Source organism: Nicotiana sylvestris, chromosome 3 (genome assembly GCF_000393655.2).
Source record: "Nicotiana sylvestris chromosome 3, ASM39365v2, whole genome shotgun sequence".
Taxonomy (NCBI): domain Eukaryota; kingdom Viridiplantae; phylum Streptophyta; class Magnoliopsida; order Solanales; family Solanaceae; genus Nicotiana; species Nicotiana sylvestris.
The window spans coordinates 213,596,182-213,606,350 of record NC_091059.1 but is presented as its reverse complement, the minus strand read 5'-3'; the positions used below and the strand labels follow the sequence as shown (position 1 = coordinate 213,606,350).

The following is a 10,169-nucleotide window of genomic DNA, read 5'->3' as shown; positions in this document are numbered from 1 at the left end:
GCAGATATTATTTCTTATCTACTGTTTGGTGTGGTGTATTAAAAATTATAATGCATTGCATAATTTTTAAGAAAAATAGTTGTTTACAAAAATGCCCTCCATATTCTCTAGCTTTAAGGGACTTTAAGGACAACTTTGTCTTTATTCATACTAGTGCATGCATTAATAGCCTTGTTATCACTAATGTCATGGTTCTCTATGCATTAATTACTTATACATAAGATAATACCAAGTATGATGTATAACTAATACAAGCATTAGTTATACACATTAAAAAAATGTACCAAATAAGGCATTAACAATGCACAGAGCTAATACTTGCATTATATTTCCTAATACCTCCGGCCAAACGACCCATTAGAATTCTTAATGAATCCTAGAATTATAACTTGTACGCTCAAAGATAAATTAGGACGCCTAAAGTGAAAAAATTAAGTAACATGACCTCGTCACATGTGATTAGGAGTGGGCAAACGGGCGGGTTGGGTCAGATATGGTTCGGGTCGAAAACGGATAATAAAAAAAATGGATCAATTATCCGATCCGATCCATATTTAATACGGATAAAAACGGATTAACCAACGGATAATATATGATTACTTTGAAAGAATTCTTAGTCTTCCTAACTTAAGGAACCCCCAATTTGAGGCTTTACAAATGTAAAAGTTAGACTCATTGGTTACTCATTGATTATCCATTTTCTAAATGGATAATATGATTCTTATTCATATTTGACCTATTTTTAAAAAGTTCATTATCCAAGTCATATTTTAGTGAATAATATGGATAGTTAACTATTTTCTTTTAACCATTTTGGCACCCCTACGTGTAGATGTGATACAAGTAAAATGAAAGTCTAAAGGAAGGTGATAGAACAAGCCACGTACTCAGCTACATTTGATGTGGACTAAGGTTGATTAAGGGTTGGTTTTTCTTATTCTTTTCTCCTAACAATCATGACAATAATCCAAATAATGGCAACTTTATTAAAGGAAATGAATTATAAATTGATTATTGCCCACTTCCAAGCAATTCATTCACCTACCATACCATGATTCTTTCCCTCCTGTTTATTGTTTCATTTGGGAAGCAAATATGGTGGCATGGACAACTAAAATACCTGGTGCAAAATGGTCAGCTCCATGATCTTTGTGTGTTAATTAAATAACAAGATCTAGTGGCCCGGGACAGGAACCACATGGCTGATGTCTAGAGTTCAATGCTTCATTTAAATTCCAAATGCTAAGGTTTTTGGTTTGTGTCCCACTTTCCACTTCCGAATCCCACTTTCCTTTTTCAGTCTTTCAATTCCATCCACTAACTTTTTTTTCTCACTCTTGGGATTCTCCCAAGTCAAACATTCTTAATTGGCTGATGCAATTAATCAGTACTATAAATGGTATTCATTGGAGTCATACTGTCATAAGGACACAGGACAGTGAACTCAAGTTTATCTCGCTGTTCATTAATTCTTTTTCCTATAATATCATAGTTTTATCTTTGAGCTATAGGTATGGATGCTGAAGATGGAACGTCAGCCCCTTCAACACCAGCAACTCCAGGAACTCCTGGTGCTCCTCTTTTTGGTGGTTTCAAACATGAAAGAAACAGCAATGGCAGAAACTCACTCCTCAAGAGCTTAAAATGCTTCAGTGTGGAAGCATGGGCTTCAGAAGAAGGAAGCTTGCCGCCTGTTTCATGCGCGTTACCTCCTCCTCCTGTCTCACTAGCCAGAAAGGTGAGAAAACAGAATAAGCAAATGCAAGTGATAATGATATCAAGAAAAACTAACTTGTTTCTTTTGTGTGTTTTTTATCAGGTGGGAGCAGAGTTCATAGGTACTATGATATTGATCTTTGCAGGGACAGCCACAGCAATTGTGAACCAAAAGACACAAGGCTCTGAAACCTTAATTGGATTGGCAGCCTCCAGTGGTCTAGCTGTAATGATTGTCATTCTGTCAACTGGCCACATCTCTGGAGCTCATCTCAACCCAGCTGTGACCATTGCTTTTGCTGCTCTCAAGCATTTCCCATGGAAAAATGTATGACTTATAAACACTCGCTAACCACTTAGTTTCTGGCTCTTGTTTATGTTGTTAAGTGTGTTAATCTTTTTTTTGACAGGTTCCTGTGTACATTGGAGCACAAATTATAGCATCATTTTGTGCTGCATTCACACTCAAGGTAGTTTTGCACCCAATAATGGGTGGTGGAGTCACTGTTCCGTCTGGTAGTTACCTTCAAGCTTTTGCTTTGGAATTCATCATCAGCTTTAACCTCATGTTTGTTATCACTGCCGTGGCCACCGACACTAGAGCTGTAAGCATTTATTCTCTGCTCTCTCTCCTCCTACTTGGCTAATTGTCAATTGGACAAACTTCACAGATCCCCATAATAATTTCGGTCTAGACCCTTATTAAATTCGTTGTGGTTTGTTTTTACATTCACTTGCATAAATTAATGGCGAAGGGAGCTTGACGGTAAGTTGTACCAGGAGGTTACGGGTTTGAACCGTAATAACAACCTTTTGCAGAAATGTAGTATAAGACTATGTATAATAAACACTTGTGGTCCAGCCCTTCCCAGTACCCGTGCATAGCGGGACCGGGCTGCCCTTCTTTTGCATATATTAATGGTAGTAAAACTTGCCAACTGACAACTCAAATCTCTATGTACAAACTATAAACAATCATTTTATTAAATGGTAGTACTAGTAGTAAACTAACAACAGGCCAAATAAATTTATTCCGAGTTTCCTGAGTTAGAGGTCATCTTTTCTTGGCAAACTACAGGTGGGAGAGCTTGCAGGAATAGCAGTAGGAGCCACCGTCATGCTCAACATTCTAATAGCTGGGTAATCTGCAAATCTTGCTGTTTAAGCTTTTAGCCATGTGGTGTTCATTTATGCATCTTAGAATGTTCGTTAAGGTTTTGCTGCTCCTATAATAGTTTTGATAGATCTTGTAGTACAACTTGATCTAGTAGCCTTTATTTCTATTAAGTGCTTTCCATGATGATGCGAAAAGCTGAACGAAAATCATGTACAGATGTGCTATCTACGTGTCTGAATTCTTTGTCCGACTAAGTTGAAGCTTTGGAGATTACTTTAGAACACAAAGTTGACAGCTTTCTTGAATAAAATAATCCCTCCATCCATAAATATGTATTAATACTTTTTCGCACTTTGACGTATCTCCAAATGTTTAACACCATCTTTTACAGCTTTCTCAAATTAAAGTTTGATGTGACATAAAATGAGACAAATGAACCAGTATACATAGATGAACAATAAAGTAATGACAGCCTAATTCCACAGGAAATCACTTCAGGTTGGACATAGCTTGTGCAATAAATTACTAGCCTATTCAACGGCCTTCCTCAAATTTTTTATTTCTTGTGTTTTAGGGAGACAACTGGGGCTTCAATGAATCCAGTGAGAACGCTGGGACCAGCAGTAGCAGCAGGAAACTATAAAGCCATTTGGATCTACCTGACTGCTCCGATTCTTGGCGCTCTTGCTGGGGCAGGTATTTACTCTGCAGTCAAACTGCCAAATGAAGATGACAACAATCACGGGAAGCCTTCAGTGGAACATAGTTTCAGAAGGTGATTTCATCAGTAATACCATCAGACCATGATAGTCACATACTTTAGTAGAAAATGTGCAGTTTTATGAATGTAAAAACTTCTGTACCATATTGCATCTGGAAGGCAAGGGTGAGCTGAATAAAACAAACTCTTTCCACTCTCTCCAAATGTACAGATTTTAGCAAGATAGGAGTATAACTTATCAAGGAACAGATTTTTAGCAAGATACAATAACGGAGAGAGGGAAGGAAGGAAATGATTAAAGCCCAAGTTTGAGAAGAGAACTAATATTGGCAAACTTATGCAATGTGTACTATTGGTGAGGTTTTTACTGGATTGTAGAAGAGACTTCTATGTAACATGTGTTTTCACAGAACTAGTGCTACAGGAAGTAGGACTTCTTTTTGTTTTTCTACATCGCTCTGAAATTTTGAAGGGGTATGAAGTGCAGCTGAGATACTAGTCTTATTTCATGCTCCATTTCCTATACTATTTCACTGAGCAGGCTAATTTCATCCATTGTGTTAGAAAGCCGGTTAAATTGCACCAGAACAGACTGAGAATTGCAGAAATGTTAATCATATATTTACCTAAACCCATAGGTCCTTGAGCGGATCCCACGTTAGCCCCAAGACCTTGGTCTCTAACTAGAAAAGTAAATGCTTGAGTATCAGAAAAAGGAACTCTTGCTCCTCCATAAAGTACTGCCATATGGAGTACTCCATTGTGAATATAACTATATATGTATTGAGCTCAACCTGATATGAAACTGTCACCTCTTTTTGTGCACTGCCAATACTAATTTTTTATCCCAAACATGATTCAGTGTCGCTCATTTACCTCTGTGATCTCTGAAATTACTGGATATAGCAAGGCGATATGCAGCTAGCTAAGACAAAGCTGATTATAAGTTGGAGTCTGACAAACAAATTTGTCCAATCTTATTCCGCTAAGATCTTCACATATTCAATAACTTCCAATTTTAATTGACAAATATCTTGACCATCCACAAAAGAAAGACGATGTTCTTGCTATGTCACTTGAATACTAAATCAATGTGAAATGCAAATTCGACTGTTTTCTCTAAGAGGTACTATATTGACAGAAACAAAGAAAATGAAAATATGCTTTCCTTGGTACACTTGGCTATTCAATGCAGGCATAAAAAAGATCCAAAGTCCTAATAAGTGTAATAACAATAACTATTCTACTAAAGGGTGATATGCGTATAATATACTCGATTAATCTGCGCTAGGCTGTATTAACGTTAAGATTCATTCATTTCTAGGCCAATTTATATTACTAGTAAACTTTATATGAAACACTTTTTCATGAGTAAATAGGTTAATAACTCTACATTGTTTGCATTGGAACCCTCATATTATAGTCGATTAGTCTACACTAGTTTTTCCTCGAAAATAATAAAAACCCAAAACTATTTCCAGCTCAAAATTTGAGAACATTTATATGATGATGGAGGTTAAACAAAGAAATTGAGGATCGTGAAGTACCGAATCAGCTGATGGATTTAAATTAAGTAACCGATTACACCATCTGTAGTGCCTTAGCCTGAACGGATTGATCGGGACTGCGGTGAAAGAAGGATGATTTGTAGAGAGAAAGAGCGAGAAAAGCGGTAAGAGTACCAAAGACGTCGGCAACAGCGTCCTTGGTAGATGCGCCTGCTGACCTGAAATAACCTAATTCGTCGGCCACCTCCTTAGCGGCGCCGGCAGCGAGTGAGACAATGGATCCGACCCAGATGCTCCGCCGGCGGATGAAAGGGTAACGAGCTCTTTCCGCGAGAAAGGAGGTAATGATAGCAATGAAGAAGCAGAAGAGGACGTGGTAAAGCTTATCACGGGCTATCCAATCATCTCCGTCCTCCATTCTTTTTTTAAAAGATATATAGAGAAGAAATTGATTGGGGGATGGGAGAAAACCACCTTTCAGGGAATTTCTAAGCAATTGCCCCAACAAAAATGGAGAAGGAAGGTTTAGAAGAGTCACGTCATTGGATCTTCAGTTAAAATACACTACTGTACATTAATTTTCTTTCTGTCTATCATGTTTTTTCTATCCTGCCACAAAAAGAAAAATGCTTCTGCATCAAATCAAATGAAGTTTAAACTAGGAAGAAGTAATTGAACTTCACTTCTGAATCACTTGGAATTGACTATCGGTCTATGTTAAAAGGTAGAATAAATATTCAAAGTAAAAACTTTCTTTTCTTCGTAATTAATGGACCTGACCGTCACCAGCTCACTTCCAAGCTGCAAAACTATAGGGAAATGGAGATCTGTATTCTACAGCACCAGTACGTAATATGCATCTAACTCTGGTGGCTAACCGTAGCCCGTTTGTTCTTTTTTCATCTTTTCTCTACTACAGGATTAGTCCTACAGCCATTGCATAGAATCTAGTGGTAACTGATGACAGAAAAAATAGGTAAACACAAAAAGGTTGGACTACAAATTAAATGGGTTCAGCTTCAAGGCTCAAAATAAGAAACAACCCACGGAAAGGCTATTGGGATCAATGGACGGAGAAAAAGAATATCATTTTTGGCATCATAGCTACAATTCTTCTGCCATCATACGAGAAAGTTTTAAGTGCTACATTATCCAATGACGTTATCACAACACTAATACACCCAACAAATAGACCCCTTGAATATGCTAATTCATCTTGCTGATCAACTCATTGATTTCACCCTCACGATTGCCTGAATCACCACCGTCCACAAATCGTTTTTTCTTACCCTGCAATGCCTTTTCTGGCTTGTTGAGAGCAAAGGGACACAAAAAACTAGTGACTTCTTTGAAATGGGGACCAACATTGGCAATCTCATTCACAAGGTCTTCTAAGCATATAATACCATATTGACCCAATCCCTGCAAACAATAAATAGTTACTACACAGGCAGCCCACAAACTATTATAAAAGAGAAAAGCAGCACCTCATGGTACCTGTTCAACAACTTCGTTACTGGTTAAAGGCACTCTCTCGTTGTCAATTTTTCCAGCACCTTTTTTGTAAATAAGATCCTTGATGCTCTTGAGATTTGGGTATCTTCAAAAGCATGAACAAAATAAAATTAGAAATATTCTACAGCCTCGTAGTTTATGAAAGAAGAGAAATACATGGAACTGCAAAAGCTGTTTTGTTTTACATGGTTAAATACTTAAAATTTCCTGCCTAAGGAATAAAAAACTGCAATTTAATGTTCTACCAAGATCAGGCATGTTTCTAAGTAGAGATAGTGACCAATAGCTGTAAAAGTAGACCTATGTTATCCTGGTGTCCCATAATTTTTTTACAAAATTAAGCTTCTGGTGTCATCATATGGTACATGCTAAAACTTTCTTCTTTAAGTGGCATTGTCTTCAAACTGGTGGAACGGTAGATGGATATTCATTTAGGGATAGCTGAAATTGAAGTGGTTGTATGATTAAATATACCCGGGATTATATAGACTTAATTAAGGGTCTCATTTTCCTCTTTTTGACATACAGTAATTTAACTATCAAAGACGAAGCAAACACAGATTTTGGCATAACAAGAATATTGCTCTCCTTAATAGGAAAAAATAAAAATGAGAAAGTCCAAGACCAATTAAATATTCAAATTAAGGTCCCTTTGGCAGATCTAAGAACCAGTAAAATAAAAAAGAGCAGTCACCCCCTCTCCAGCAAGCATAATGCCTATTTACTAATTTGAGGTTGAGTACTTTGGGGATATCCAGTAATGAAAGTTCATTAAATGTCGTGTAGCAAACTAGCAAAAAGGTTAGTTCAACCTACCCATATGTGACATAAGGCTCCACCTTTAGCAGAATTTCCAATATTCTTGCATCTGCCTTCACAAAAACACCACTGAAGATTTTCCGCAGCCTCAAGGAGTACAAAAGCTTTCTTGTTCTTGGGTGCATATCACTTTTCCTGAAGTGAATCACAAAATCTTAGGATCCAAGTTACCTTAGCCAAGAAGTAAAAGTATGATTGGAAAACCACGAACCCACCCTCCAATGCGTATGACATAAAGGAGATTGGAATCAGATGTGACCAATGCTCGTCTGGATCTTTTCTTACCCCTTTGTTTCATTTGGACAAGATCCATCTCCTAAATATATATACAACAGCTCGGTTGAGAAGAATGTTGGACAAACAATACACCACAATTTATAAATCAGATTACTGCAAGTTGATCCCTCAGAAAAGGTAGATAAAAAGCCAACTGTAGGCAAGCTCCACTAATGGCTGTAGCAGAAGAAAGAGCAAGTGACGTGAAAAGGAAGACTAACATGACAACTTCCAAAGGCAATCTAACATTAAGCAAATATACAAGAGCCACAGGATGCAAGGGTAATGGACATCTTAGGCTCAATAGGTAAATCAATATAGCATGCCAATTCCATTTTGATTATCATTATTCACTATCAAGAGTAGGTTCCACTAGCTTTCAGTTCAGGCACAGACAGGGAGAACTACAGTCTGTTATCTTCTGGAAAAAAACCTGGAAATTCATTAGTTAACCTCGCATATTAGTGTAGTTTAAAATATTCAAATGATAATATAACACTTTCTGTTAACTGCAAACTTGTTAAATTTTATCTCTTAATCCAAATTTATGCACCTGCAATTTGCTTTTGAAATTTTTTAAGGATTTCCCATTAACACTTAGATTATCAATTATCTTCTAACATGGGGGATGATGTCACAGGCAAGATTCTTTGCACCAGAGAATGCGAAGGCGCTTGTTGATAAGTATTCAAAGTGATTACGGTTACAATATTATCTTGTGATTGTATAGGCCAGATGTAGTTCCAGAGTGTTGGTGCCACCCATAATAAATAGTTGCAGTCCTGGCCCCCCCCAAATTTGAAAATTTAAAACTGTTATCTCCCCTTAACACATTGTTGTCTGTACTGCTTCAGAAGGTCTTTTACCCTCTTACTTCTAATTATTGCACTATACTGTCTTGTTCCTTCCTCGGAAGTTAGAACATCACTATCTCTGTGTTATGGCTATTGGTTGTAAGTCTAAATTTTTAGAGACCCTAGAGAATGCTACTGAGATGTTTTTGGCCACAATGACTTTCACATCCAGGAATTTTTGACCCCCAAAAAAAGATTTTCATATCCAAGAAGGACAAAAAGATGCAGGTTACTAGCAAATGAGTATAAAGGAAATTGGAGATCATTTTGTTTAGGGCCACCAAACTAAGAGATAAGTGAACCAAAGTAAGTATCAGACCATAAATACATCAATCCTTAACAAAGGTCACTGCCACTGCACCACCAAATTCCTGATTACAGATTCTATAACTGGTAAAGAGACTCAAAACGAAAATAAAATGCTGAAGCCAAGAGAAAAAATGGAAAGATTGAACAATTGCTTCATGAAATAAATGCAATATGTCACAAACAAATAAAAGTAAAAACAAAAACAAAATGGGACATGGGCAAATACAAGTCTTACAGCCAGCATAAGATAAAGGGAAAAGGCTCAAATTCTAAACAAAGGATGCAATTTAAACAATTAATTCATAGATATAAATACCTTATCCCTATACTCTCGAATGAACTGCTCAGGCTTCTTGATAACAAAATTATCAGATTTAAGTCTCTTGACTTTCTGCTCTAGCTGGAGCTTTCTTCTGATTGCCCACTCTTCATTGTTCTTCCTCTTCTTTAGAATCACTTCTGGTATATAATTTAAAGGCCGTGGCACCTCCTCAGCCATTGTTAGCTATTCTATCTCTGAGACAAACAATGAGCAAAGTTAGACAAATCATTTACTATTAGATATATTGGACAATCCAACTTCTCAAACAGACTTTAACTCAATTTAGCAGTTGAATATAGTTAACCTCAAATTCTTCAAATCATAACAAATGGTAAAGTTGGAAAAAAAAGATGGTAACACTGGAATCGTAGGTCTGAATGGAATGATTGGAAAATGAATTGAATTTTATGAACTTCATTCCACTAAAATCAAAATTTGAAACGTTACAATAAATATTTCAAGTCCTCTGATTAAATTGACAGACGTGTCTATAACATTTGATTACATACAGGAAACAAAGCACGAGTGAAAATTAAATAGCAAAAACAACAAAGCACAAGTAGCCAATGCTCACATATAATGCGTATTCTATCAGAAAAACTTAGTAACAAAACAGAGATAGAGGTTACTTTATTCGCCGGAGAGGAGCAAGTTTGCAGACGAGGTAGGGTGAGGGAGGTTTAGGGTTTTGGATTTGGACGGGTAAGGACGAGACTCGGGAGAGTATTATCAATCTAAAAGAGAAATCAACTCTACCAACTTTATAAGTTGACGGGCCGGATCCATATTAAGTTGGGCCCTCATTAAATTCTTGTTCATCCAAAAATAATTGGGCTTTGTGAAAACCCAGCCGACCTAGACAAGGGAGAGAGTTTGGGCTTTTCTTTAACATAGCTACTAGTTCAGAAAATTACACTGTATAGTCACTCTAAAAAATAATAGCCGGATATATATATATATATATATATATTCTTTAGCAACTCAGACTTATATTCTTAACTTAGACTACTAA

General features: G+C 36.8%; 2 protein-coding genes across 4 annotated transcripts; one reads left to right on the top strand and one right to left on the bottom strand.

Annotated features, from left to right (window-relative positions):
* The first annotated feature begins 1,056 nt into the window (after nucleotides 1-1,056).
* Nucleotides 1,057-4,005, top strand: LOC104249645 (aquaporin NIP6-1). Of its 3 annotated transcripts, none has more exons than XM_070171464.1 (6): nucleotides 1,057-1,133; nucleotides 1,512-1,738; nucleotides 1,820-2,044; nucleotides 2,127-2,321; nucleotides 2,795-2,856; nucleotides 3,408-4,005. In XM_070171464.1, exons 2-6 carry the CDS (start codon nucleotides 1,514-1,516, stop codon nucleotides 3,610-3,612), a joined length of 912 nt encoding a protein of 303 aa, XP_070027565.1. In that variant the 5' UTR covers nucleotides 1,057-1,133; nucleotides 1,512-1,513; the 3' UTR covers nucleotides 3,613-4,005. The 3 variants fall into 3 exon arrangements, with proteins under 3 accessions (XP_070027565.1, XP_070027564.1, XP_070027563.1); XM_070171463.1 differs by having other exon boundaries at nucleotides 1,058-1,247; XM_070171462.1 differs by having other exon boundaries at nucleotides 1,058-1,254.
* A 2,089-nt stretch (nucleotides 4,006-6,094) lies between these two features.
* Nucleotides 6,095-9,887, bottom strand: LOC104249647 (large ribosomal subunit protein uL30z). Its single transcript, XM_009806121.2, has 6 exons — nucleotides 9,787-9,887; nucleotides 9,152-9,351; nucleotides 7,612-7,712; nucleotides 7,394-7,531; nucleotides 6,560-6,662; nucleotides 6,095-6,484 (listed from the first exon to the last, which is right to left on the bottom strand). The coding sequence occupies exons 2-6, from the start codon at nucleotides 9,332-9,334 to the stop codon at nucleotides 6,269-6,271; spliced, it is 741 nt and encodes a 246-aa protein (XP_009804423.1). The 5' UTR covers nucleotides 9,335-9,351; nucleotides 9,787-9,887; the 3' UTR covers nucleotides 6,095-6,268.
* Between the last annotated feature and the right edge of the window lie 282 nt (nucleotides 9,888-10,169).

Bases quoted from the DNA above. Each gene is read 5' to 3' on its own strand.
- LOC104249645 (XM_070171464.1), top strand. From the start codon at position 1,514: ATGGATGCTGAAGATGGAACGTCAGCCCCTTCAACACCAGCAACTCCA. The intron at 1,739-1,819 runs GTGAGAAAACAG...GTTTTTTATCAG, and splicing joins CTGTCTCACTAGCCAGAAAG to GTGGGAGCAGAGTTCATAGG. The intron at 2,322-2,794 runs GTAAGCATTTAT...GGCAAACTACAG, and splicing joins TGGCCACCGACACTAGAGCT to GTGGGAGAGCTTGCAGGAAT.
- LOC104249647 (XM_009806121.2), bottom strand. From the start codon at position 9,334: ATGGCTGAGGAGGTGCCACGGCCTTTAAATTATATACCAGAAGTGATT. The intron at 7,532-7,611 runs GTGGGTTCGTGG...GATTCACTTCAG, and splicing joins TATGTCATACGCATTGGAGG to GAAAAGTGATATGCACCCAA. The intron at 6,485-6,559 runs GTACCATGAGGT...TATTGTTTGCAG, and splicing joins GTAACGAAGTTGTTGAACAG to GGATTGGGTCAATATGGTAT.